At 39.4% G+C, this 27,667-nt stretch overlaps 2 protein-coding genes across 11 annotated transcripts in view; both read right to left on the bottom strand.

The window, feature by feature from the left end:
* Positions 1-2,364, bottom strand: part of CLOCK (clock circadian regulator) — a 142,496-nt gene extending 140,132 nt beyond the window's left edge. For 5 of the 10 annotated variants that reach the window (XM_035004943.1, XM_035004952.1, XM_035004945.1 and 2 more), the window contains exons 1-2: positions 2,186-2,335; positions 847-925 (exon numbers count right to left, since the gene is read on the bottom strand). The gene's annotated coding sequence lies outside the window, so the exon portion shown is untranslated. Of the gene's footprint in view, positions 1-846; positions 926-1,885; positions 2,049-2,185 lie in introns of those variants that run through there. The other 5 variants (XM_035004944.1, XM_035004953.1, XM_035004951.1 and 2 more) reach the window with 4 other exon arrangements.
* Positions 2,365-10,043: 7,679 nt separating this feature from the next.
* Positions 10,044-27,667, bottom strand: part of PDCL2 (phosducin like 2) — a 30,069-nt gene continuing 12,445 nt past the window's right edge. The window contains exons 4-6 of the mRNA XM_035005584.1: positions 19,321-19,464; positions 13,167-13,375; positions 10,044-10,201 (exon numbers count right to left, since the gene is read on the bottom strand). Of these exons, the coding sequence (XP_034861475.1) occupies positions 10,044-10,201; positions 13,167-13,375; positions 19,321-19,464 (511 nt within the window). The remainder of the gene's footprint in view (positions 10,202-13,166; positions 13,376-19,320; positions 19,465-27,667) is intronic.

The raw sequence follows: 27,667 nt of genomic DNA, 5'->3' as shown, positions 1-27,667 counted from the left end.
TTATGAGTTACTCTGTGATGTCAGCATCTTAAAAATTAAAGTAGAAAGAGCCCAGCCTATCTTAAACTTCCTTTCAATGTTAGTTCATTTTTCTAAAAAACATTAAGATAAATCATACCGAAAATGGCCCAAATCCCAAGTAATGGAAGAGAGACAGGCAGACAGACAAAACCCACATAGCAAATTACTTTGTAGAGAAGGATTTTTGTTTAATCTAGTTTGAGTCTGTAACATAGTCACAAAAAATTTTTAATACAAAGACATATACAGTGAACATCTCATTTCCCACCTCCCTTCATCAGGCTACTACTTCTCCCTCTCTCCCACTGTTATTGCTTCCCCAGTATCCTCCCAGTTTCTTTATAATTGAAGAGAAAACACAAGTTCATATTCTTATTCCTCCCCAACATCTTTCTTAACACAAAGTAGCACATTATTCACATTGTCCTACACCTTGGTTTTTTTTTTTTTTTTCCCCTCTTTATAACATATTTTGGAGATCTTTTCATGCCAGTGCACAAAAAGCTTCCTCATTCTTCTTCTCATAGCTGATCATGACTAGCTCTACCACAACTTTCATCTGTCTTCTTCTGGCTAATCTTTAATGACATTCTGTTCGTTCAAATACGTAATACCTAGTTAGTTTCCTTCCACCAACAAGATTTTAAAACAAATCAGATTTGAGGTGTCCCAGGGGATAACTTTCAAGAAAGCAACTCACTAGCTAAATTATATCCTTTTCAGAACGTTTGCTTTTGAAGCAGGTGAAGGGGCAAACATACCACAACTCTCTTATCACCAAAAATAAAAGCTACAAATTAGAATGCAATCTTCAAGTGAAATTACCTTTTTTTTGATTTGGGGGATCAGCATAATAGTCATATCAACAGTGACTGTAAAACTTTCTTCTTGTGCTTTTCTTTCACTGTAAAAGAAAACATTGTTTTGGTTTGGTTGTATGTTTGTTTGTTTGTTTGTTTAAGGCTAGTAAGCCTTGAAGCCCTATAGCGTGGCATCCTAATAGCAAGAAAACGACCACCTGATTCGATCTTTCATCCGCCAGGTCAGAGGCCGAGGCATTTATCTTTCAGGATCCTGCTGACTATTAACAGGACGACTTGTACATCAACGAAAACACTTCGAAGAACATAGGCTCTGCGGCGCTACGTGTTGGAAATTACACACCAGGGGCCAGAGCGCCAGGACAGACTCCAGCTTCGCGGGCGGAAAGGGATCTAGAACAGCCAGCCGCGGTGGTGACAGGGAGCGGGGAGGCGCGGGTCGCCAGAAGGAAGACCCGGCGCAGCGCCGCGAGCCCTCGAACCCGCGCAGTCGCCCGAGCTGGGCGCGCGGGGCGGCGCGTTCCCCGGGAACCGAGCCCCGGAACCACGACCACTAACGGAACCAGCCCACGGGCGGCGGCCGCCGCTCGGACTGCGGAACGCGGCGCGCGGGCCGGGCGCCGGGAGGGTGGGGGTTCCCCGGAGGAGCTGGCCGCCCCGGCGCCCCATTGGGCGCCGCTCCAAACGTGCCCGAGTTGTGACAGGAATAAAGTGGGTCACAAGGCCTAGCGGGTCCCCAGCGAAAGCCCTCTCGGCACCGCGTCTCTGGCTTTCCCGGCCGCGGGAATGGCCCCAGCCCGGAGGCGCGCTCCGGCCACCGGCCCCTCCGTGCACCCCAATCCCGCCCCTGCCCCGCAGGTAACCCCAGGAGCCCCGGAGGGCCCCTCAACAAGGGCGCGACTCCACCCCAACTCCCGGGAAAAGGCACATAGGACGATAGGCAAAACTTGGGCTTCAGCTCCCGCCTTCCCCTCCCTCGGCCGCCGCCCCCCGGCCCCACACACACACCGCCCCTCGCTCCCTCCCCTTCCCCGCGCCCTCACCGTGTGGCTTGCTGCGGCTCCGGCTTCTTCCCTCCCCCACCCTGGAGTCTGGCTGCGGTGACTCGGAACCACTAACCCGGAGCGTCCAGGAGACACCGCGGCTCCCAGCACAAGCAGCACCTGGGGCTGAGAGTGGCGCCCCCCCACCCACTTCCAAAAAAATTCACCGCTACTGCCGCCCGCTGCTCCCCCTCCCTTCCCTTCCCCTCCTCCACCGGCACCGGGAGCACGCATGCGCCGCCGAGGCAAGCCTACCGGCGGACTTCAAGCCCCGGGCCCACCCGGTGGGGCGCCACTCACCGGGAGCGCGCACGCGTCGGCGCCCAGATTTCCTTCGCGCTCTCGCTCTCGGGGGTTTCCTTTTTAAGCCGGTAGCCGCAAGCCTAGTCTGTGATTGCGCTCGCTGCTGGCGCATGCGTCGTCAGTGACCCCCGCTGGCTCCGACGGCCGGCGCTCTGAATTTGCCCCTCCCCTCACTCTCCCTTTCCCCGGCGCAACCCGGTGCGCATGCGACTTGCCCCGTTAGGCAGCGCGGAGTCGCGGAGGGGATCCCGGGCGCCGAGGAGACTCCGGCTCCCTCGGGCCGTGCGTCTGCGCCATCCGCGGAGGGAAACCAGGATCTCCCCGGCGCCCCCTTCCCCGTACTCCTTACTGGAAAGCCGGGGAGGCGGGGCCTGGTCGGGTGGAGGGTACGGTCGGTCGGGGTAGCGTTGGCGTTAGGTCCGGGCGGCTTTGGCTTTCGCCCGTTGCGGGGAGCGAGGAGGAGAAGGGAGACCTTCTTGCCGGGGGAGGCATCCGGGGGCCCGAAAGGGGACCGTCTCTCCTTTGAAAAGCAAATCGCTTTGCCAGCACGCCAGGGAAGATTTTCCGGGTGTTGGCAGGCGGAAGGCTTTTTTCCTTATCTAGCGGCATCACTCGTGTTTTCTCTCTTGGGGCTGGGAGAGGTTTTTTGCGAAGGTGGATGGACGTCCCGAGACATCTTTTCCTTCTCTCTGGAGGGAGCACGGCTCCAGTCGCTTCTTATTGGTTGGGTGGGCCTGCGGAGACCGGATATGCGCCCCGGGCTGGAGGAGGGAGGCAAAAGGGGGTCAGGATGTGTTCCTTTGGAGTTTTTCACCTGGGGTTAAAGGCTTGGAGCCAGTGTAGTGGAAGATGGGGGATGAAGCAATGGGGATACACCAGGACCTGATTTGCTCGGCTTCCCTTGATAGAAAAATGTGTGAATACTTTCTTACGTTAGGGGAAATTACTTCCTTGATGCTTAAAATACACTTGATCCCCATGGGAAAGCACGTTTCAGTAGTTGTAAATGATTGGAACAGAGGTCTCTACAGTCCTAATTCCTAGTAGTTTTAATGAATGTCCTTTGGATTTAAAATAGAAGCCATCTTGTTTCAAAAAAATAAACAACCGTTTGGGCTATAAATTGTTCCCTTCGAGGTAACATTCACCTCAGTAAGCATTTAAAATTCTTGCTGGGGACGCCTGGATGGCTCAGTTAACCGTCTGCCTTCGGCTCAGGTCATGATCCCAGGGTCCTGGGATTGAGTCCAACGTGGGGCTCCTTGCTCAGCGGGGAACCTGCTTCTGCCTCCTGCCCCCCCCCCCGCTTGTGTGCACTCTCTCTCTCTCTCTGACAAATAAAATCTTTAAAAAATAATAAAATTCTTGCTGAATGCTCAGAGAAAAAGAATATCAAAATTGAGGAACTGAGGATTTTTCTGTCAAGAGTGGGAAAAGAAGGATTTGTTAAGCTACTCCATTATAAGAGCAGAAGGGATTTTCGTAGACATTTTTGTTCAGCATTCATTCCCTATTCTGATAATTTCCTTTGGAAAACTATTCACTCGGTCCACGTGGCTGCAGCAGGACTCCAGGGGGAAAGCATATTTGAGTTAATCCTCTGCCTTAGGCTGGGTTTACCAAGAAGGGTGCTCTGTCTTTGACAATGGATTTAAATCTGGAAGAAGGATAGGCCCAAAGCCATCTCTTCACTCGTGGATTATTCTGAGAAAGAAGGTAACATGGAAAAAAGCAGATTGAAAGATGGAGATTTGGCCTGGAAACATGTTTGATGCCCTGAATCCAATGTGGACTAAATAACTGGAAATTTCAGTTAAATTAGTTCTTTCATGTATTTGTTTTATTGTTTAAACCAGTGAGAGGTTTTCTGTCACTTGCTACCATGAATCCTAAGGGATGCTGGTAGCAGGAGAGGAGGCAAGGTTAATAATAACCGATAAGGTAGGTTGCAGCCAGACCAGAGAGTCTGAATGCTTCCCCTATGACATGGATGTTTATATTCTGTTCTAGAGAAAGTGGATCCCTCCTCAGTTCTACATCATCTAGACTTCGTATCTTCAAAAAATACCTTTGCCCCTTTTAATGGTTCCATTGTCCTCTTAGTCACTACTCTCAACGTTCATCTTTGACTCCTTCCTCTCTCACTTTCTGTATTTAATCATTTACCAAGCCCTGCTGATAATCCTGTTTCTCTGCTCAGTGTTCTGCCACTGCTTGAACATTTCCCACAGTTTGGTTCACATATTATCTGTTCCTCCCATATTCTCTCCAAGAAGAAAACTATCATGTTTCTAATAACTTTTCCAACTTCCAGATTCTACTTTTCCCTTAAACATTCTGTCTCATAGTTTCATAGATCCTAAATTTATTTCCCCAGCCTAAACACAATTTATATATATAATTTAAATATTCTGTTAATTCCTTCTCATACACCTTGCTGTTACTTAAACTGGGCTTTTCCAACGCTCTTTCAAACTGATTCTCCTAGCTGATGTCTTGATAGAGACAATATAGCTTAGTTGTTAAGAGTACAAAATTGGAAACAAAACTGCCTGGATTGAAATCCCACCTCTTAATATTTGCATGACTTTGAGCAAGTTATTTCTCTGTTCATTTTTGTCATCTGTAAAATGAGGATAATAGCAAACCTATCTCATGGGATAATTAAGGTATAGAAAATAGATGTAGTTGTGTACGTGTGTGTGTGTGTAAGTAATAGTACATGGTACATAAGAGATCCCATGTAAGTGTTGGCTAGTATTTTTTTTAAGTAGGCTCCACACCCAGCGTGGGGCTCAACCTCATCATTCTGAGATCAAGAGTCACACACTGTACGGACTCAGCCAGCCAGTTGCTCCTAAGTGTTGGCTATTATTAATGATATCCCCTTTTGTGTAATTCTTATGTCTCTTGCTCAGATTCTTCCCCTAGTTCCTGGGTCCCATCAGTTACAAAATCCTGTCTGTCCTTTCATAATACCTCTCTTATCCGTCCTTTCATTAGCATTACTAGTTTCACCATTATAGTTTAAAGTAAATTGGAACATAGGAAATTTAAGATATGTATAATAGGGCATATAAGGAAAGTTTGTGGGGGGTTTTTTATTTTTTTAAAGATTTTTATTTATTTGACAGAGCACAAGTAGGCAGAGTGGCAGGCAGAGGGAGAGGGAGAAGCAGGCTCTCCACTGAGCAGGGAGCCCGACGTGGGGCTTGATCCCAGGACCCTGGGATCATGACCTGAGTGGAAGGCAGCCACCCAACCAGCTGAGCCACCCAGGCACCCCTGTGGGGTTTTTTTTGTTTTGTTTTGTTTAAGAAATGTCCATGGTTTAGCCAATTACTAATACTATTTCTAGACCCTTTAAAATAGAGGGGAGTACAATAATATGAGTTGGTATTACAGACTTTGTAGTCAAAGGTCTGGGCTTAAATCCTGGCTAATACTAAACTAAGAGATGCTGAACAAGTTAAATAATTTCTCTGAGCTTCAGAGCATTTATCTGTAAAGGTAGAAGAATAAGCATCTCAGAATTGTGATGATGAAATGTAAATTATAAACTGCTACATAAAGGTTGTGTGGTAAGGAATGGTGGTTTTAGATGTTTACAATTTGTTGTTGGAACCTAGGAATGGTTGAAACGACTCATAAATTTGTAACTCCAGCCTACACCTCTCATTTGGGCTCCATACATGTATGTCCAGTTGCCTACCTGATGTCTCCTCTTGGATGTCTCACATATCTTGCATGTCCCCTTCAATCTTTTCTCTACAGAGCAGCATGAATATTCTTTTGGAAATATGAATGAAATCACATGTTCCTACTTGAAACCCTTTTGTTTTCCATTTCATTCAAATTCCTAATCATGGTCATGATACCATTTCATCTAACCCTTGCTATCTCTCCAATCTCATGTTCTCCATTTTCTCCTTTTCCCATAACACTCTCACCTAGAAATTTCCTTCAATTCCTTGCTAATCTCTCTATTCTCTGGCATTGGCACATGTTGTGCCCTTGCCTGAACCACCTTCCTACCATTTCTCATGGCTGGTTCCTCAGTCTTCATGTCTCAAAGTTCTAACTACCCGATTTTTAAGTAGGTCTCTTTCCTACCTCTCTGCTGCCCTGCCCCCCCACACACAGAGTACCCACAGTTACTGCCTATTGTGCCCACTGTTTCCTCCATAATACTAAGTTTAAGTTACATGTATATTTGTTTGACATTTGTTTTCTTATTAACTAACATCCCCACCATCACATGGTAAACTCCAAGAGGCAAGAACTATGTGTTTTGTCCACCACTGAAGTTGCAGCATCTGTTTCAGTGCCTGAGGTGAATGAATGAATGGATGAATGAATACATGAAAGGTAAAACATGCTAGAAAGAAGATTTTAGGATTATCTTTATATCCTAGATTATGAATGCAGGTGGCAGATTATAATCCTATCAAAGCATTAGCCTTAATAATGTGTTTTAAAGTACAAAAGGTAGATAAACTGAAATCAAAAAGTGAAATATGATAACTCTTAATAACCAAGAGTGTGGAGGAAGAGCTAAAGAATGCATACAAGATATCTTTAAGGGGTTTGATATTGAGTGCTGCCCAATCACCTAAGGATCTCATTAAAACAAAAATTCTAATTCAGTTAGTCTGGGATGGGGCCTGAGATTCTGCATTTCTAATCAGCCTCTGGGAATGCTGCAAATTCCAGGACCGTACTTTGACAAACAAGGCACTGTAAAGTAGGGAAGGGAATTGCATGGTTGGGCAGCAAGGAATAGAGAAAAATATTAGGTTGGGATATATGAAATATCCATTTTTAATAGGTCCAAAACTGTTGAATATTGGCAATTAAAAAAAAATTTTAAGTTTGTATCCCATTAAATAAAAATCATTCAATAAATTGGAAAACAAATATTAAATAATTTCTCTGCATTCTGACGAATATTTATACCCTACTGAAATGGGAATGTGTAAATGAAATAACTATGGAGGTAACACTGACCTGCAATGGCAGGTGTGAAGACTTGCCGGAATAATGTGTGTGTTTAGGCATGTGCGCACACACGCATCGTTTGAAAAAGACTGGCTGGAATCACAGCCACTTAAAACATGCTATAATTTTATGATTTTTACAAATGTTAAAGTCTTCATGAACTGTTCTTGTGAATAAAAACTTACTGCCACCTGGTGGATTTGAGTTAAGAGTTAGAAGGGAAATATGTATCTTTTTTATTCAGGTATCTTAAATACTATGATACTTCCTCTGTTAATTTTAACTTTAAAAAAGAAAATAAATATGTATTTACTAAAAAAATTACAATTAGGGGGACTTTTTGCATTTGGTTTTAACTGGAGATACGATAATATTTGTATTTATATGCATTACATGGTATTAAAGTTACATTTTAACTTTATAATATGGCTTTTCATTTCCACAACTTTTATCCTACTTAGAAACATATCCATCCATTTGTCAAAGAGAAGTTTAGGGGTTGAACCAGTATAGGTTATTATTTCTCTTATATGTGTGCAATACTATAAAAAAAGACCACCTTGTGCAACTCTCAACTTTCCCTCCCTTCATCCCAAGATGTATGTTACCCTTCTTAGCTATCTCAGAGGAAAGGGATCTTCCTGATCCTTTGCAAAGTTAGATCATTTGGTTTTATTTTACCTGGTTACTGTATTCAAATCTGTATTTAACTTTCTCCCACTTCCTCATTGTCTGCCGCCTCTATGATTCCTCCCCCCGACTCCCAAGAGCAGCAGTCTTTTTTTTTTTTTTTTTTTTTAAAGATTTTAGACAGAGAGAGACACAGCGAGAGAGGGAACACAAGCAGGGGGAGTGGGAGAGGAAGAAGCAGGCTTCCTGCCGAGCAGGGAGCCCGATGCGGGGCTCGATGTGGGGCTCGATGCCGGGCTCGATGCGGGGCTCGATGCCGGGCTCGATGCGGGGCTCGATGCCGGGCTCGATGCGGGGCTCGATGCCGGGCTCGATGCGGGGCTCATGACCTGAGCCGAAGGCAGACGCTTAACAACTGAGCCACCCAGGCGCCCCTAAGAGCAGCAGTCTTTTCTTGACTCCATGTTGACTGTCTCAATTCTGGCCAATTTATTTTTGTAATTTAATCATTTAAACGTAGTCTAGATTCTCTCACAAACATCAGTGAACATCTGCAGTCAGAATGATGGGTCATCAATACAAACAAAGTAGAAGAATAAAATGTTATTGAACTATTACATGATGGATTTACCACCCCTTTTTCTAAAAGTGCTGTTCATTACTAAGCCAAAATAAAACATCCTATAGGTCTTCTGCAATGTCCTAATATTGTATACTTTTTCATGATGAATTCCTCTGTGATTAATATTAAAATATAGGTAAGCCTCACAGTATATCACTTCTGATTTAGAAACTTCACATGTTGGATGCCTGGGTGGCTCAGTCAGTTAAGCGTCTGCCTTTGGCTCAGGTCATGATCCTGGAGTCCTGGGATTGAGTCCCGAATCAGGCTCTCTGCTCAGCAGGGAGTCTGCATATCCTTCTGACCCTCCCCCTTCTCATGCTCTCTCTTTCTCTCTCATTCTCTCTCTCTCTCAAATAAATAAAATAAAAAAATCACACTTGTAACAAAAAAAAACTTTACATATCATGTGCTTCTGATTCTGTAGTCCATCAGTGAGAGTACTTAGTAATTTTCTTTTTCTTTTTTTAAGATTTTATTTATTTATTTGAGAGAGAGAGAATGAGAGAGAGAGCGAGTACATGAGAGGGGGGAGGGTCAGAGGGAGAAGCAGACCCCCTGCCAAGCAGGGAGCCCGATGCAGGACTCAACCCAGGGACTCCAGGATCATGACCTGAGCCGAAGGCAGTAGCTTAACCAACTGAGCCACCCAGGCGCCCTGTAATTTTCTAACTTCATAACAGAACTATTAAAAACAATAATAATGAGTGCAGGTGTTTCTTATGTACTTTACCGAATCCTTAAATTGTATTTTTCTATTGAGTGGTTAATTTTTTTTTTAACAGGTTAAGAGGTTTCCAGGAAAAAATGTATGGTCATAAATTTAAGTATTTTCACTTAAGGCCCGTAAATAATAGATTTTAAAATCTATTGATATAGTGGCACCTGACTGGTTTAGTCAGTAGAGCATGTGACTCAATCTCAGGGTCATGAGTTCAAACCCCACGTGGGGTGTGGAGCCTACTTAAAAAAATTATTAATAATAATAGGGGCATCTGGGTGGCTCAGTCGGTTAAGTGGCTGCTTTCGGCTCAGGTCATGTGGGATCAAGCCCCACATCAGGCTCTCTGCTCAGCCGGGAGCCTGCTTTCTCCCTCTCCCTTGCCTACTTGTGCGCTCTCTCTCTCTCTCTCTCTCTCTCTCTCTCTGTCAAATAAATAAATAAATAAAATCTTAAAAAAATAATAAGAAAAAGAAGAAGAAAATAAAAATAAAATCTATTGATGTGTAATGAAATTTCATGGTCATCTTTTTTTTATTTTATTTTTTTTATTGATGTGTAATGAAATTTCATGGTCATCTTTCATTATATTCATTCATAGGCCTCTTTGGGAGTAAGCAACACAGAGGACTTGTAATATTGGTGCTTTTATCCAACATGGGTCAAAAAGAGGATAAACCACAGAAAAATATTAAGGGTTCAGTACAAATTCTGGTTTGGTTGGAGGCAACAAATATTCTGAAATACCTGAAAGTTTTTGAAATGATATATAAGCTATCATTCTAATATAAATATGAAAATAAATCCATAAATTTTCTGACCTCTGATTATAAAGGCAGTGAAAAACATTCAGTAAATAATTTGAAGCTATTTATTAAATATTTCTATTTGATATCATCATTATCACTGTTTGAACTATTAGTGTCATCATAAATAGAAGTGTTTCTAATTGAAGATACCATCACATCTACAATGCCTTTTTTGGGGTTTTCTTCTAAATCAGTCTGTATTGCTCCAACTTCTGCTAGTTTCCATTCAAGTTCTGCAATAAATAACCCATCATTAAATCAGATAAAAATCTTGGAAAAAGAAAATAACTCCTCATCTATATGAAATAGTAATTGATGCTAATAAAATTAATGTGTAAATGAGGATATATTTAGAACTGAGTGACAATGAAAGTACTACAATATCAAAACACATATTGGATACAACAAAGTTATACTTAAAGGGAGAAATTATGGCTAAAATGTTTATTTTAAATTGACTGAAAATAAGTGGCTTAAAAGTTCAAATCAAGAAGCTAGGAAAAGAACAATAAAGTATACCCAAGAAAAGCTGAAAGAGGAATATAATGAAGAAAAGACTTAGCAAAAGTAGAAAAACAAAATCAGTATAGGTGACCGACAAAATCAAAAGCTCATTCTTTGAAGAAACTAATAGACATACCTCAGCAAAAATGATCACAAAAGGAAAGAAATCCATTCATATAAAGAATTGACATGGGATATAACCAAGGTAAAGATTCTAATATGGCTATGACACTATGAAAAAGTTATGCCAAGACATGTGAAAACTTCAACGGGAAAATTTTAACAAAAATATAAATTACCAAAATATATCTGAGAGAGAAACCAAAAGAACTGAACTGATGGCCAAAAACCCCAGTCCCTGTAAATTCATAATTTTGTTAAACTTATTCCTAAGTACTGTATGGATGAACAGAACATTTATGAGGCAAATTACAAAACACACTTCTGAGGAAAATAATAAAATATGTTACAAAATGTAATCTATATATCTATGAGGAAAATTACAGAAAACAAAAGACCAAGATAAGTGATGAGATATATCTCATTCATGGATTGGAACATCCACTGTTATTGGATATCAAGTCTCCAACAAATCATCTATAAATATTCTAATAATCAACAGAATTTTTCATGTAAGTGGACTAATTCCAACATTCACATTAAATTTTGAAAAAGATTTGCCCTGCTGGAGACAATTGTAGATTTGTTATAAAGCTGTAGTAATAAACACAGTGCTGTATTGATTCAGGGATAGACAAATAGTAAAGGCTTCAGAAATAAATTGAAGCATTTTTGGAACCATGAAAAATGACATTAGGAAACATTAAAAATCAGTGGGGAAAACACCTCACATACATTAGGGTTGTTACAATACAAAACACACACACACACACACACAGAGAAAACAACAAGTGTTGGTGAGGACATGGACAAACTGGCACTCCTGTGCACTGTTGGTGGGAGTGTAAAATGGGGCGGCCACTATGCAAAACTGTATGCTGTTTCTCAAAAACTTAAAATAGAATTACTATATGATCCAGCAATTCTACTTCCAAATATATACCCAAAAGACTGGGACTAGAACAGATTATTTGTACATCTATGTTCATAGCAGCATGACTTACAAAAGCCTAAAGGTAGAAGCAACCCAAGTGTCCATGGACAGATGAATGGATAAACAAAATGTGGTCCAAACATAAAATGGAATATTATTCAGTCTTAAAAAGGAAGAAAATTCTGACAGATGCTATAAAATGAATGAAACTTAAGGACATTATGCTAAGTGAAATAAGCCAGTCACAAAAGGATACTGTATGATTCACTTATATGAGGTATTGAGTGTAGTCAAATTCATGTAGTCAAAAATCTTGCCAAGACTGGAGGAGAAGGGAATGGGGAGCCATCGTTCAGTGGTATAGAGTTGCAGTTACGCAAGATGGAAAGAGTTCTAGAGATGGATAGTGGTGATGCTTGCACAACGGTGTGAATGTGCTTAATGCAACTGAACTATATACTTAAAAATTATTAAATAAGTAAGTCCTGGGTATGTAATGTACAGCGTGGTAACTATAGTTAAAAATAGTTAAGATGATAAATTTCATATTATGTGTATTTTACAACAATTTAAAAAATTGTTTAAATATACAAAAAAACACCAACCCCCCCCCCCACACACACACACAAAACACGGACCAGATAATACGCTATTTATCATAGTGATTGCCTGTAAGGAGACAGGAAGGGGAATGGGACTAGGAATGAAACTATACATAACTTCAACTATATCTGTAATGTTTATTTGAACAACAAACAAACAAATAGCTCAAGCAAATGAATAAAAGTTCACATTTGTTATTTTTGGCAGTAATCAATTACATGAATGTTTGCTATATTATTGTTTGTACTCTTATGTATTAATTTTTTTAATTAAAAGGATGAGGTTCAATGGCTTTCACATGATGGTGTGAGAAGAAGATTTTAATAATATAGATTAAAGCAGTTCCAAGAAATGACTAGATCAAGGATATGGCCTTAGAAGTAGGTTAGCAAGTAAAAATTATTACAGAAGTTAAAATTATAAATACTGTGCTATGAAAAAAAGAAAATAAAGGGAATTAACTGACAAAATCAGATAGTACGTGGACAAGTGAAAAATAAATTGTATAGAGAAAATATGCTATAGAAATTTAATAGAGAAGAGGAAGACAAGATTATGAACTGGTCCAAAATGACATAATGAGAGAAATGGAAACCTAGGAGAACCACAAAAGAATAGGGTATGAAAGAGAGAATAAAGAATGGTAGAGTATTTTGGGTACAGGGAACAAGTATGAGACAAAGAATAAAGGCATAAATGAATAAGGGGTTTCTGCAGTAGTGGTTGAAGAACAGCTTGGCTGGAGCAGAAACTAGAAAGCATTGAGTAATATAGTTGGATAGGTGGGCTGAAATTTTCAAGCAGAAGATTCTGTATTTTTAACTTATTTCACACAAGGAACCATTAAGGATTTAAGCAAGTAGATGTTGTAATAAGAGTATTATTATAGGAAAATTAATCTGGAGGCATACAAGAAGAGACTAGAAGGGAGGGAAAACACCTTATGTTTTATGGAAATAAACTTTCATGATACTTGTTAATTTATGGAAGTTTTCACCTGTTTTTTTAAATAAACATTTTAAAAATAATATCCTTACCTTCCAGCTTGAGATTTATCCCTCCACATTCTATAATTCCAATGAATTTGCCTTCTATCTGACCATTTTTATAAACAAAAATTGTTGGTAAACAATTGTCATGGTAGTGTTGAATACAGCTATTCACGATGGCTTTAACAAATTTAGTTTCTGGAAACTTCCTTGCTAGGAGACTAAGATGCTGGTTAACCAACAAACACATTGGGATGCTAAAAAGAGAAACAGTACACAATATCTTTAAAAGCCGACTACTTATCTCAGTCTAATGAAGTAAGTGAAACATCTCCATGACAAAAAAATGTATCTTTGGATATGGGGTTTTTTTAAATTTATTTATTTGAGAAAGAGAAAGAGGGTGTGTGAGTGGTGGGAGGGGCAGAGGAAGAGAATCTTCAAGCAGACTCCCTGCTGAGTGCAGAGTCCAATCCCTTGACCCATAAGATCAAGACCTGGGTGGAAACCAAGAATCCCGAAGCTTAACCAACTGAGCCACCCAGGTTCCCCTCTTTGGATATTCTTCTGATATAACAGCTTATCAGCTCTCATCCTCTATTGTTACCTTTAGTAATGATAAACTTCAGAGTCCTCCCATATTTATTGTAAACACAATTATAGCCTGGGAGTGAAGCTTGCTATCATGGGAATTTGATGCCTAACTAAGGCTATCTACATCTGACTTAGCATCAATTTAATCAAGTTAGTTCCCAGTTTATAGGACCCAGGAAAAACAAAACAAGACAGCACACTTCAAGGGAATCCTTGGCAGTTCTGAGTTGAAACAAGGGATTCCAACTCTTTCCACCACCTTTTCCACCTTGGCCTTATTTCCACATGAGATTATGACATCCAAAGTGTCTCATCTCAAACTTCCTTGAGTTTTTTTTTTTTTTAAGATTTTATTTATTTGACAGAGAGAGAGAGACAGCGAGAGAGGGAATACAAGCAGGAGGAGTGGGAGAGGGAGAAGCAGGCTTCCCACCGAGCAGGGAGCCTGATGCGGGGCTCGATCCCAGATCCTGGGATCATGACCTGAGCCGAAGACAGACACTTAACCACTGAGCAACCCAGGCGCCCCACAAACTTCCTTGAATTTCTTGACTCTGACATACTTCACCCACACTTTTCTTTGACATCCCAGTCCATGCAGCATCTTGTTCCCGATTATCCAGAACTATTCCCCATGAGAAATTTAAGGGGCACCTGACTGGCTCAGTTGGAGGAGCATGTGACTCTTGATCTTGGGGTCATAAGTTTGAGCCCCATGTTGGGTATAGAGATTACTAACAATAAATAAACTTAAAAAAAATTGATTGGAAGTCTCCAGAACCTACAATTCTTCCTGCTCTCTATCAATTTGACTCCCAATATATCCACTCTTCAATTAGTTCCTTTTCTCTATCATTCACTCACAGCCTTATCAAACTGTTTCAGAGCCAATCCTTTACTTCATCCCATACTCATTTCACATGGGACCTTTCTCTGTTTGTTATTTTGCTCTCTCTTTTCCTGTTTTTTTCAATCTTCTCCACTTTCTATAAATATATTTAAGTTAATTTTTTAAAAGTTCCTTACAACTCTGTGTCTCCTTCAAATAACTACTCTCCTGTTCATAGCCCAAATAAAAAGGAAAATAATAACCTCTATGTTCCGTTCACTTCCTTTATTGAAAGGTTTTCCCTTTTTTTGGCTTTTTTGATTACACTTTTTTTTTCCTCCAGTGCAAAAAAAAAGGTGGTTTTATTAAAGCACAGGGACAGGACCCGTGGGCAGGAAGAGCTGCTGCGATAGCACTTTCTATTAATTTCCTTTTTATTTCTTTGACTTCCTTCTTCTATGACTCAAATGTATATGTTCTTTGTGATTGTGTCCTTCTTCTCATACTAGACACATTCACTGTGCAATCTTATCCATTCTGACATCAACACTGATGAATTTCATCTCCTCTCCTCCCTCAAAGGAAAAAAAATGTATATCTGTATATATTATACAATTCTGTATTTTCTTAGTTTGGCACTGAGGCCAAAAATCTCCCTATTCTCTACAACATCTACTCGGTAATCACATCATGTTGCTTCTACTTCCTTATCTCATACCTAACCTCTCCTCTTTTTCTCCATTACCTTACTTCTTTCCTTTCTTATCTGAGCTTCATCAGATTATCCTAAGGGTCTGTTTCCAGACTTGGTTTCCCAAATTCATCCTTGATCCTGTTGACAAAGGGAGCTCAAAATGAAAATCTCACCATGTAACAACTGCCCTTCCTTCAAGCTTAAAATCCCTCAATGGCTCCTCGCTGCCTTCAGGATAAAGTCTGGGCTCTTCAGTATAGCTTTCAAGGTTCTCTGTAGTCTCTCTAGCATTCTTCTCTGCCTGCTACCATATTACTTAAAGCCCTCCAAAGCAAGATGCCGTCTTATTTCTGTATCTTTCTTCAGCTGGACACTCCATCTAACACACTCCATTCATCCTGTCTACTTCCTCTTTGGGGAATCTTATTTTTTGAGGCCAAGACCAAGAATTACATACTCTGTAGAAAGTTCCATACTTCCTTCCTCCAAGCATAAAACTTACTACTCCCTCTTCATTGCTTCTACAGTACTGTGTATAGAATTCAACTGTAGCACCTAAAAGACTTTATTATTATGTCTAGTTGTCTCTCTCTCTACCTTATTGATGGCATAGACAGATGTTTTATATGCCTTTGCTTCTCCAGCATCTATAAAATCCTCAGAAATCCTCTTAATACTAGACAATGTTATATATCAATCCATAGAGCAAGAAATTAAACGCATTATACATTTAACTTATATTTTAGAATATGTAACATCATTTATTTTCATAATTACAACCTACTACAAATCTAGATACTGCTTTATTTTAGTGGGTGACCTACTTTAATATTAGAAAAGTATGTACTGCCTAACTTAAATATCAATTTTCCACACAAAGCAATTAACATAAATTGACTTTGTAAGTTTCCATTTTCCTCAAATAGTGAAATGAATCCACTAATATCTAACTTAAAGGAATTTTATCATACTGTCAGAATGAGAGCTGAGTCAGTGGTACGACAGACACTTATGGGGTAGTTGGGGTGAATGGCAGAATGTAGGTGGACATTGATGGTGATAGTGAAAAGTGTAGAATTAAGAGAGTATGGTTTAACAGATTATGTGATTATGTGCAGAGACAAAGTGGTTGCCTGAAGACAATCTGACAGCAAGTGGTAAGGGAACAAATTTGGTGTTGGGGTTCAGGGGCCAGAATTTAACCCCAGAAGAACTATAAAATATAAGGGAGACCTCTGCATCAGAACATGAGATAAGGGCCTAGTTATGGTATTCAAGACTCAAAATATACATTTGGCATAGGAATGATGTAAAAACCCAAAATTGGAATTTGGGCACAGGTGTAAGACTGAATAAAATCAGAATCAAGGCTGCCCTGAAGCTTAGCCACTAAGCTCACTGGCCCAGGGTGATTCGATCCCCCTAGGGGGACACTAGGCGAGCTGAGCCTTCACTTGGATGAAGAGTTGGCCAAGTTCTATAATTTTAATGGCAAAAAGACATTAAAATTACAGAACATATGAACCTAGTTAAAAAACAAATTCTTGGGGCACCTGGTTGGCTCAGTCAGTTAAGCATCTGCCTTGAGCTCAGGTCATGATCCCAGGGTCCTGGGTTGGAGCCCTGCCTCAGGCTCCCTGCTCAGTGGGGAGCCTGCTTCTCCCTCTCCCTCTGCATCTCCCCCCTGCTTATACTCTCTCACACCCTCTTTCTCTCTTTCAAATAAATAAAATCTTAAAAAAAAACCTCTTTTGTTCCTATAAAATTTATAGGAGGCAGCTAGAAACACAAATATATTTAACAGTTATACTCTACAATATGAAAAGTTATGAGTCAATCCATTATTAAAAACTAGACTTTTCTAAGGACTATTTGTCACACAAGTAATTATTTTCTGTTTTATAAATTTAATTATAGATTAATTTTCTTAAAATGTGTGTTTTATACCAACACATAAATGCATTTTCTTAATGTCAAGAAAACAAATATTTTAGGTAACTATCTTTGATTGCTCCTCAAAAAATCTTCTGGGGTCACAAATACTTAAAATATTATTTAGAAGATTCTTATTCTTTGAGTCCATCAGAGGAAATGAGAGTTTGAAACAGCCTCGCTGAAACTATAACACATTCGATCTCTTTCATGAACTTTTGAAAATTATTTGTCCAACCTAATCCTTTCTCTAGAAATAACCATTAAAGTAACTAATTTTGTGCTGTGATGTGGGCATTCAGAACCAACATCAATTCTGCTAATCACACTGGGTCCCAGAAAAGATATTCAGTGAATCGCTTCAGTATACATTTCTCACACACAAATCCCATTATTGTAAATGTCCGTGTCTCTCATACTTACTTGTGAGGAACCAAAATCTGCAGCATTTACCAAGTGGTTTAACCAGATAAGTGGAATAGGAAAAATGGGAAATGATTCTTTTTAAGGCTTTAAACTACTCAAAAATTAATTTCCAAGCATTTTAGTTACAATAACAGTAATGTCTTCTTTAATGGGACGTGGTGTCCTCTCAAAATTTGTGTGAGGAACTGGTGAGCTGGTAAACAGCAGGGCTCTAATTTGCATAAATTGCTCTGTGCAGAGTTTCTGCAAGGACCTGAAGAGAGAAGAAATTTTTTATTCAGAGAACGAGATGAACACAAGGAGGAAACTGGCATGGCCTCTGTTCCTGGACTGGCGTGGAGCCCAGGCAGAGCTTGCAGTGTGTCTGTGGCACAGAGTTGGGGAAAAGTCCGCTCTACCCAATTATCGAATACCAGGCTGGTAAGGTCTGGGGACATTTGGGTTATGCTTAGTAAAGTAGGCACTATAAATTGTTTTAGGAGCACAGGGGAGTACAAGGGAATTGTTCTGTTAAAAGAGACTTAAAAGACATGATCTATCCAAATGCACTGCATGACCCTTGACTGGATCCTTTGTCAATTATTATTAATTTTGGAATTATTACTAATTTTGTTAGGTGAGAAAACAGTATTATGGTTATATAGAAAAATGCCCTTATATTTTGAAGATGCATGCTGAAGTACTCAGGAATAAAGGTTTATGCTGTGTATAATTTACTTTGAAATGATTCAGCAAATATATACACATGCACATAGCTACATACAAATAAAAATATACAAAAGTGGCAAAATGTTCATTATTGAATCTACCCAGCTAGTATTTAGGGTGTTCATGTTATCATTCTTTCTACTTTTTTGAACATTTGAAATTTCCATAATAAGTTAAAAAAAATTAATGGCCAAAGAGTGGTTTTTTTTTTTTTAAGATTATTTACTTAAGTAATCTCTACACCCAGCATGGGGCTCAAACTCACAACCCTGAGATCAAGAGTTGAATGCTCTTTTGACTGAGTCAGGCAGGCACCCTGAAAGAATGCTATTTTTCTAAAAGGTGTGACAAGTTCTTTAAATTAGACATGAAAACATAATAAAAAACCTAACTTAATCCCTGAAGCCCATTACTCTCTACATGTATGTATATGTTAAAAAGAAAGCCACAAGGCCCAAGGTGGAGTTACTTGCTCCCAGGACAGCAAAGACTTAATTACAGTTTCAACCTCTCCAGGAGTCATATTTTAAGCCAATCAATCTGGAATTTTCTGGTCAGTACCAAATGAGGTAATCTGTCACATGAGCTCTCCATTCCCCAAAGGAAGATGAGGTGATCCATCTAATAAGAACTCCCCTCCCATTCCCCCCACTAAGAGAAGGTGACCTTGCCTGAATAATCCTTTCTTTTCTTTTACTAATAACTTCCTGTCCCACCCTCCTTGCTATAAAAACCTTCCATTTTGTACAACTCCTTGGAACTCCCCTCTACCTGGAGAGGATGCTGCCTGATTCATTAATCACCTAATAAGACCAATTAGGTCTTCAAATTTACTTGGTTGGATTCTATTTTTTAACATTATATATGTATATATGTATGTGTGTGTGTGTATATATATATATATATGCTTTCTTTTCTTGAATAATCTTTGTTATATGCTTTATAAAACCTCAAAACCAGACATAAATATCTTAAAACATTAGTATATTAACATTTTGCAAAAATGTGATGGTAATTACCTTGATCTGTATAAATGAATTATAACTGATACATCTTTTTCTGCATTTGTGACTTCATTCACGTACTGATTTCCAGAAATTTCTCTTAATTCCCCAAATTTTTGTTTTTTCCTAAGAGCTTTCCATTCCTGTAACCGCTTTTCTCTAATTAAAAAAATGAAATAAAAAAAGAAAATTGTCATAGTCTTCAGGTCATCCCTATATATAGTAACAATTTAGGGCAATGAATGTAATGCTAGAACATATCAGAGACTTTAAAGAATGATAGAATAACTATTAATGGTCTTATAATGCCAATTTCTTTTCTTTTTTTTTTTTTAAGATTCTATTTATTTATTTGAGAGACAGAGAGAGAGCACAAGCGGGGGAGGGAGGAGACAGAGGGAGAGGGAGAAGCAGACTCCCCGCTGAGCAGGGAGCCTGACGCAGGGCTCCATCCCAAGACCTGGGATCATGACATGAGCTGAAGACAGACACTTAACCGACTGAGCCACACAGGCGCCCCCCAATTTCTCTTTTCATACGGGCATTTGTGTTACAGGTATTGCAAAGAATAAGGAGTTAGCTATGACTTTTTGTTGTTGTAATATTTTATTTATTTGAGAGAGAGAATGAGAGGGAGAGAGAGCACAAGCAGGGTGAGGGGCAGAGGAAGAAGCAGACTCCCTGCTTAGCAGGGAGCCTTATGCAGGGCTCCATCCCAGGACTCTGGGATCATGACCTGAGCCAAAGGCAGATGCTTAACCAACTGAGCCACCCAGGCGCCCCAGCTATTGACTTTTAAATTTATTTTTATTTAAGACTAGGTCTTAATCATAGCTATAGAGAGTTTATTTAGACATTGAGCCAACAAATTCTCATACACAGGTTAAACACTTACTAAGGAATATACATAATAATAGCTAATATTTATTGAGTGCTTACCATGGTACCAAGCACTGTTTTAAGTGCACTATATTAACTAATTTAACTTTATCAAGTTAGTACTATTATTACCCTGTTTACATGCTCTTAACTATCATGCTAAGCTGACCTTCAGTCCAAAGCCTTTGCAAATATGTGTAATTACTTGTTATAAATTTATTGCAGGAAGAGAAGTGGTAGAGAAGAGTGATTACTTAATAGTGTGATGGTCAACACTTCTCTTCCTCCTCTACTCGCACCTTCTCAGTTTTCTTTGTTATTTCAGTGGGTTGGGCAGGGAGAGTCACACCTAGTTTTGCCATCAGAAGGGGACATCATGTTCAACGGCCAGCATTTTTCCCCTAGCAATCATATCAATTGGGATTCAGTCAGAAAAACAGAAAGCCCTCCAGCTATCTTAAACAGGCTTAATCTGGGGGATTAAGTGCTTAACACACGTGATGTAAAAATGAAGACTATAGGCTGAGCTACCAGGAATGACTCCCAAAACAACATTGAAAACCGGTCTGCCAAGGGAGGAGCTTTCTCTGCTGCAGTCCAGGAACTGGGGAATCTGGACCTACTGTTTCAATGTGTCCTACCATCAGCCTACACTGGGGATCAGAAAGCCACTGAAGCAACGGTTGTCTGTAGGGACCTATCTCCTTTGCAAAGACTGGAAGAAAATATTTGCAGAAGACATATTGTGTGAAGAACTATTACCCAAAATATACAAATAACTCTAAAACCTCAACAATAAGAAAACAAACAACCTGCTTTGAAATGGGACAAAGACCTTAACAGACAACTCACCAAAGAATATACTGATGACAAATAAGTGTATGAAGAAATGCTCTACATCCATGTCATCAGGGAAATGCGAACTGAAACAAGAGACAACTACATATCTATTAAAAGGGCCAAAATCCAGAACACTGACACCAAATGATTGAGAGGATGTGGAGTAATAGGAACTCTCATTCATTGCAGTGGGAATACAAAATGTACACCTTTTGGAAGACAGTTTGGAGTTTTCTTGTATAATTAAACATACTCTTACCATATGATCCAGCTGTCATGCTCCTTGGTATTTACGCAAAGGAGTGAAAACTATGTCTACACAGAAACTTGCACACAGGTGTTTAAAACAGCTCTAATATTTATCACTGCCAAAACTGGGAAGCAATCAAGATGTCCTTCAGTAAGTGAATGGATAAACTGTGGTATATCCAGATAATTAGTACTGGTCAGTGCTAAAAAGAAATGAGCTATCAAGCCATGAAAAGACACAGGGGAACCTTAAATGCATATTACTAAGTGAAAGAAGCCAATCTGAGAAGGCTACATGCTGTATGACCCCAACTATATGACAATCTGGAAAAGGCAAGACTATGGAGACAAGATTATGGTTGCCAGGGATGGGGGGAGGGGTAGAGGCTGGCAAATAGGCAGACCATAGAGAATTTTTAGGGCAGTGAAAATACTTTGTATGATACTATAATGATGGTTACATGTCATGCATTTGTCCAAGCTCATAGAAAATACAACACTAAGGATGAATTGTAATGTACACTCTGGACTTTGGATGATTATGATGTATCGATGTGGGATCATCAGTTATAGTACATCTATCACTCTGGTGGGAGATGTTGATAATGGGGGAGACTATGCATGTGCTGGGGCAGGAGGTATATTGGAAATCTCTGTACCTTCCACTCAGTTTTGCTGTGAATGTAAAACCGCTTTTAAAAAAGTCTTAAGTGTGCCCTGGATGGCTCAGTTGGTTAAGCGTCTGCCTTTGGCTCAGGTCATGATCTCAGGGTCCTGGGATCGAGCCCATATTGGGCTCCCTACTCAGTGGGGAGGCTGCTTCTCTCTCTCCTCCTTCCCCTGCTTTCTCTCTCTCTCTCTCTATCAAATAAATGGATAAAAAATAAAAACTTAAAGAAAAAAGTATTAAAATTTTTTGTTGGTTTTTTTGGCTGTAAATGAGGAATTTGCTTTAAATCACCACTATCAGGATGACTACAGAATTTTCCCTTGTTAATAACAACTTTTGAAAGGCTACAGGTTCCTTTTTCCTTAGATTCAAAGTGACAACAGAGATATGAAAGTAATGCCGTAAGTTGGTGGCAATTAGAGTTGGAGTTTTGATATGGAATATGGGAGTGAGAGAACTTCCCCATAGAGTATCTCTCTTTAATCTCTGTGGCAGAGATTGGTTGGGCGGTCACTGGTGTATTTTCCTCTTCCAGGGTTCACGGGAAGACTACATTAGCCAGCTTCCCTTGCAACTGGATTAGGCCCAGGAGCTTGGATTGTGGCCAATAGAACAAGAGTGAAAGTGTTATGTGCATTTCTGTGACTCAGCCCTGAAATCTCCTATGCTATCACTCACTCTATCTCCCTAGTCCCCAAGCCTTGAGGGAAAGGATTCTGACGTGATGAAGAGAACCTAACAAAAAGAGCCCATTAATCATCTCAATAAATTCTGCTGACACAAACGATTACATTAGTAGGACTGCTATCCTTGAACAATCCTTGCATTCCTTGAATAACTAATTATTCATTATATGTGATTATTTTAATACACTGTGTTATTTGCCAATGTGGTATTTAAGGTTTTGGCATCTATGTGTCAAAAGCGAGACTGGTCTAAAGCAATGTTTTTCAAGTTAAGGCATGTGGACATTCTAATCACTTAAGTATAGCAGGTTCCACAGATGGGCATATTCCTGAGATCCAACCCAAATTTACTGAATATTACCTCTTGGTGCTGGTCTCAGGAATGAGCATTTTTAAACTTTATATTATGGACAGTTACTAACATATACAAGGTAAAGATACCCGAGATGTACACATGGCCAATCTTCTTGCATCTACACCCCCATTATCTTCTCACCTCAAGGGCTATTCTGAAGCAAATATAAGACAGCATATAATTTCATCTGCAAATATTTCATTACATATCTCCAAAAGATGAGGATACTTTAAAAAATGTAACTCACATGGCACAATCACACCAAAAACAGTAATTCCTTAATATATTCAGATATTTTTCAAATAATCCTATTCTAAAATACATAAAATATCCATAAAATTTACCATGTTAACCATTTTCGACTGTTCAGTGGCATTGAGTACTGTATCCATTTTTAAAAGTTTGCTTATTCAAATGAGGATCCAAATTAGATTTATAAAAATGGTTGTTATATATCTTAAATCTCATTTAATTGCAGATTCCTTTCCATCTATTTTTTGCCCTTGCAATTTCTTTGTTTTTGAAGGAAACCAGATTGTTTGTCCAAGGTTTCCCACAGTCTGAATTTTGCTGGTTGCCTTATCAAAAAGTCAATTCACATGAGAAACATACATTTATTTTTTTAAAGATTTTATTTATTTATTTGACAGAGACACACACAGCGAGAGAGGGAACATTAGCAGGGGGAGTGGGGGAGGGAGAAGCAGGCTTCCCGCTGAGCAGGGAGCCCGATGCGGGGCTCGATCCCAGGACCCTGAGATCATGACCTGAGACGAAGGCAGTTGCTTAACCAACTGAGCCACCCAGGCGCCTGAGAAATATACATTTTTATTAACAATTTTGGGTGATTATTTTGACCAACCAACCTAAGAATCATGAGTCTTAATTCCTTTCTTATGAGTCTTGTCTGATTGTTACAGTCAGGTTACAGTATCAATTAATATAACAATGTTTTATGCAATAAGTTAGTAAGCTTTCCATCTTTATAAAAACATAGAGATTATCTGTACCTTGAAAACAGAGAAAAATCACCTAGAGAACAAATTTTAGGAAGCAGCCTAGCTTCTCTCTTATGCTTTTCTATCTCCTATTGAGTCAGTTTTGGAAATTTATATTTTCTTCAAAAAATCATATTTTTAAATGATGCATATGCTCATATATCAAATATTCTCTTGGTCTGGCTTCTTTCATTTAGTATAATGCTTTTGAATTTCACCAAAGTTATTATGTATATCACTAGTGTGCTTTCTATTCTTACAGAGTAGTATTCCATTTCAGGAATGTACAACAATTTGTTTATTCATTCACTTCGCATGTATTCATCATATCAATGGACTTTTAGGTTGTTTTGTTTTTAGCTATTATGAATATTCATGTACAATTATTTGTATTGACATATATCTTCAATTCTCTCAGGAATGTGATTGCTGGGTTATATGTTAAATGTATATGTAACTTCATAAGAAATTGTCAAACTGGTTTTTTTGGGGTTTTTTTGTGTGTTTTTTTAAATTTTATTATGTTATGTTAGTCACCATACAATACATCATTAGTTTTTGATGTAGTGATCCACGATCCATTGTTTTCATATAACACCCAGTGCTCCATGCAGTACGTGCCCTCCTTAATACCCATCACCGGGCTAACCAATCCCCCTCCCCCCTCCCCTCTAAATCCCTGTTTGTTTCTCAGAGTCCATAGTCTCTCATGGTTCATCTCTCCCTCCGATTCCCCCCGCCCATTTTCCCTTCCTTCTCTTAAAGTCCTCCATGTTATTCCTTATGTTCCACAAATAAGTGAAACCGTATGATAATTGACATTCTCTGCTTGACTTATTTCACTTAGCATAATCTCCTCCAGTCCCATCCATGTTGACGTAAAAGTTGGGTATTCATCCTTTCTGATGGCTGAGTAATATTCCATTGTATATATGGACCACATCTTCTTTATCCATTCATCTGTTGAAGGGCATCTCGGCTCTTTCCACAGTTTGGCTATTGTGGACATTGCTGCTATGAACATTGGGGTGCATATGGCCCTTCTTTTCACTACATCTGTGTCTTTGGGGTAAATACCCAGGAGTGCAATTGCTGGGTCATAGGGTAGCTCTATTTTTAAATTTTTGAGGAACCTCCACACTGTTTTCCAAAGTGGCTGTACCAACTTGCATTCCCACCAACAGTGTAAGAGGGTTCCCCTTTCTCCACAACCTCTCCAACATTTGTTGTTTCTTTCCCTGTCCATTTTTGCCATTCTAACTGCTGTAAGGTGGTATCTCAATGTGGTTTTGATTTGAATTTCCCTGATGGCTAATGATGATGAACATTTTTTCATGTGTCTATTAGCCATTTGTATGTCTTCTTCAGAGAAGTGTCTTTTCATATCTTCTGCCCACTTTTTGACCTGATTATTTGATTTTTGGGTGTTGAGTTTGAGAAGTTCTTTATAGGTCTTGGATACCAGCCCTTTATCTGTAGTGTCATTTGCAAATATCTTCTCCCATTCTGTGGGTTGCCTCTTTGTTTTGTTGACTGTTTCCTTTGCTGTGCAGAAGCTTTTTATCTTGGTGAAGTCCCAAAAGTTCATTTTTGCTTTCGTTTCACTAGTTTTTGGAGATGTATCTTGAAAGAAGTTTCTGTGGGCCATGTCAAAGAGGTTACTGCCTATGTTCTACTCTAGGATTTTGATGGATTCCTGTCTCACATTGAGGTCTTTCATCCACTTTGAGTTTATCTTTGTGAATGGTGTTAGAGAATGGTCGAGTTTCATTCTTCTGCATGTGGCTGTCCAATTTTCCCAGCACCATTTATTGAAGAGACTGTCTTTTTTCCATTGCATGTTTTTTCCTGCTTTGTCAAAGATTATTTGACCATAGAGCTGAGGGTCCATATCTGGGTTCTCTGTTCTGTTCCATTGTTCTATATGTCTGTTTTTGTGCCAGTACCATGCTGTCTTGGTGATCACAGCTTTGTAATATAGCTTGAAATCGGGCAACGTGATGCCCCCAGCTTTGTTTTTCTTTCTCAACATCTCCTTGGCGATTCGGGGGCCTTTTCTGATTCCATACAAATTTTAGGATTGTTTGTTCCAGCACTTTGAAAAATGTCATTGAAATTTTGATCCAGATGGCATTGAAGGTATAGATTGCTCTGGGTAGCATAGACATTTTAACAATGTTTATTCTTCTGATATGTGAGCATGGAATATTTTCCCATCTTTTTGTGTCTTCTTCAATTTCTTTCATGAGTGTTCTGTAGTTCCTAGAGTATAGATCCTTTACCTCTTTGGTTAGGTTTATTCTGAGGTATCTTACGGTTTTTGGTGCTATTGTAAATGGAATCATTTCTCTAATTTCTCTTTCAACAGTTGCGTTGTTAGTGTATAAGAAAGCAACTGATATCTGTGCATTGATTTTGTATCCTGCCACATTACTGAATTGCTGGATGAGTTCTAGTAATTTGGGGGTGGAGTCTTTTGGGTTTTCCATATAAAGTATCATGTCATCTATGAAGAGAGAGAGTTTGACTTCTTCTTTGCCAATTTGAATACCTTTTATTTCTTTTTGTTGTCTGATTGCTGATGCTAGGACTTCTAGTACTATGTTGAACAACAGTGGTGAAAGTGGGCACCCTTGACGTGTTCCTGATCTTAAGGGAAAGGCTCTCAGCTTTTCCCCATTGAGGATGATATTCACTGTGGGTTTTTCATAGATGGATTTTATGAACTTGAGGAATGTTCCCTCTATCCCTATACTCTGGAGAGTTTTAATCAGGAAAGGATGTTGTATTTTGTCAAATGCTCTTTCTGCATCAATTGAGAGGACCATATGGTTCTTCTCCCTCCTCTTATTAATGTGTTCTATCACATTGATTGATTTGCGAATGTTGAACCACGCTTGCATCCCGGGGATAAATCCCACTTGGTCATGGTGGATGATCCTTTTAATGTATTGTTGGATCCTATTAGCTAGGATTTTGCTGAGGATTTTGGAATCCATATTCATCAGGGATATCGGTCTGAAATTCTCCTTTTTGATGGGGTCTTTGACTGGTTTGGGGATTAAGGTAATGCTGGCCTCATAGAATGAGTTTGGAAGTTTTCCTTCTGTTTCTAGTTTTTGAAACAGCTTCAGTAAATAGGTATTATTTCTTCTTTGAATGTTTGGTAGAATTCCCCAGGGAATCCATCGGGCCCTGGACTCTTGTTTTTTGGGATGTTTTGGATCACTGCTTCAGTCTCGTTACTGGTTATTGGCCTATTCAGGTTGTCAATTTCTTCCTGTTTCAGTCTTGGCAGCTTATAAGTTTCCAGGAAGGCCTCCATTTCATCCAGATTGCTCAGTTTATTGGCGTATAGTTGTTGATAATAATTTCTAATAATTGTTTCTATTTTCTTGGTGTTGGTCGTGATCTCTCCCCTTTCATTCATAATTTTATTAATTTGGGTCCTTTCTCTCTTCTTTTGGATAAGTCTGGCCAGTGGTTTATCAATCTTATTAATTCTTTCGAAGAACCAACTTCTAGTTTCGTTGATCTGATCTATTGTGTTTCTGGTTTCTAATTCATTGATTTCTGCTCTAAGTTTAATTATTTCTCTTCTAATGCATGGCTTAGGCATCGTTTGTTGCTTTTTCTCTAGTTCTTTAAGGTGTAGAGTTAGTTGGTGAATTCGGGATTTTTCTAA

The sequence above is a fragment of the Mirounga leonina genome, unplaced genomic scaffold (genome assembly GCF_011800145.1).
Source record: "Mirounga leonina isolate KUSES-001 unplaced genomic scaffold, KU_Mleo_1.0 Mir_129, whole genome shotgun sequence".
In the NCBI taxonomy this organism is placed as follows: domain Eukaryota; kingdom Metazoa; phylum Chordata; class Mammalia; order Carnivora; family Phocidae; genus Mirounga; species Mirounga leonina.
Note: the sequence above shows the minus strand (reverse complement) of the source record. Positions and strands in the feature narration are given on the sequence as shown.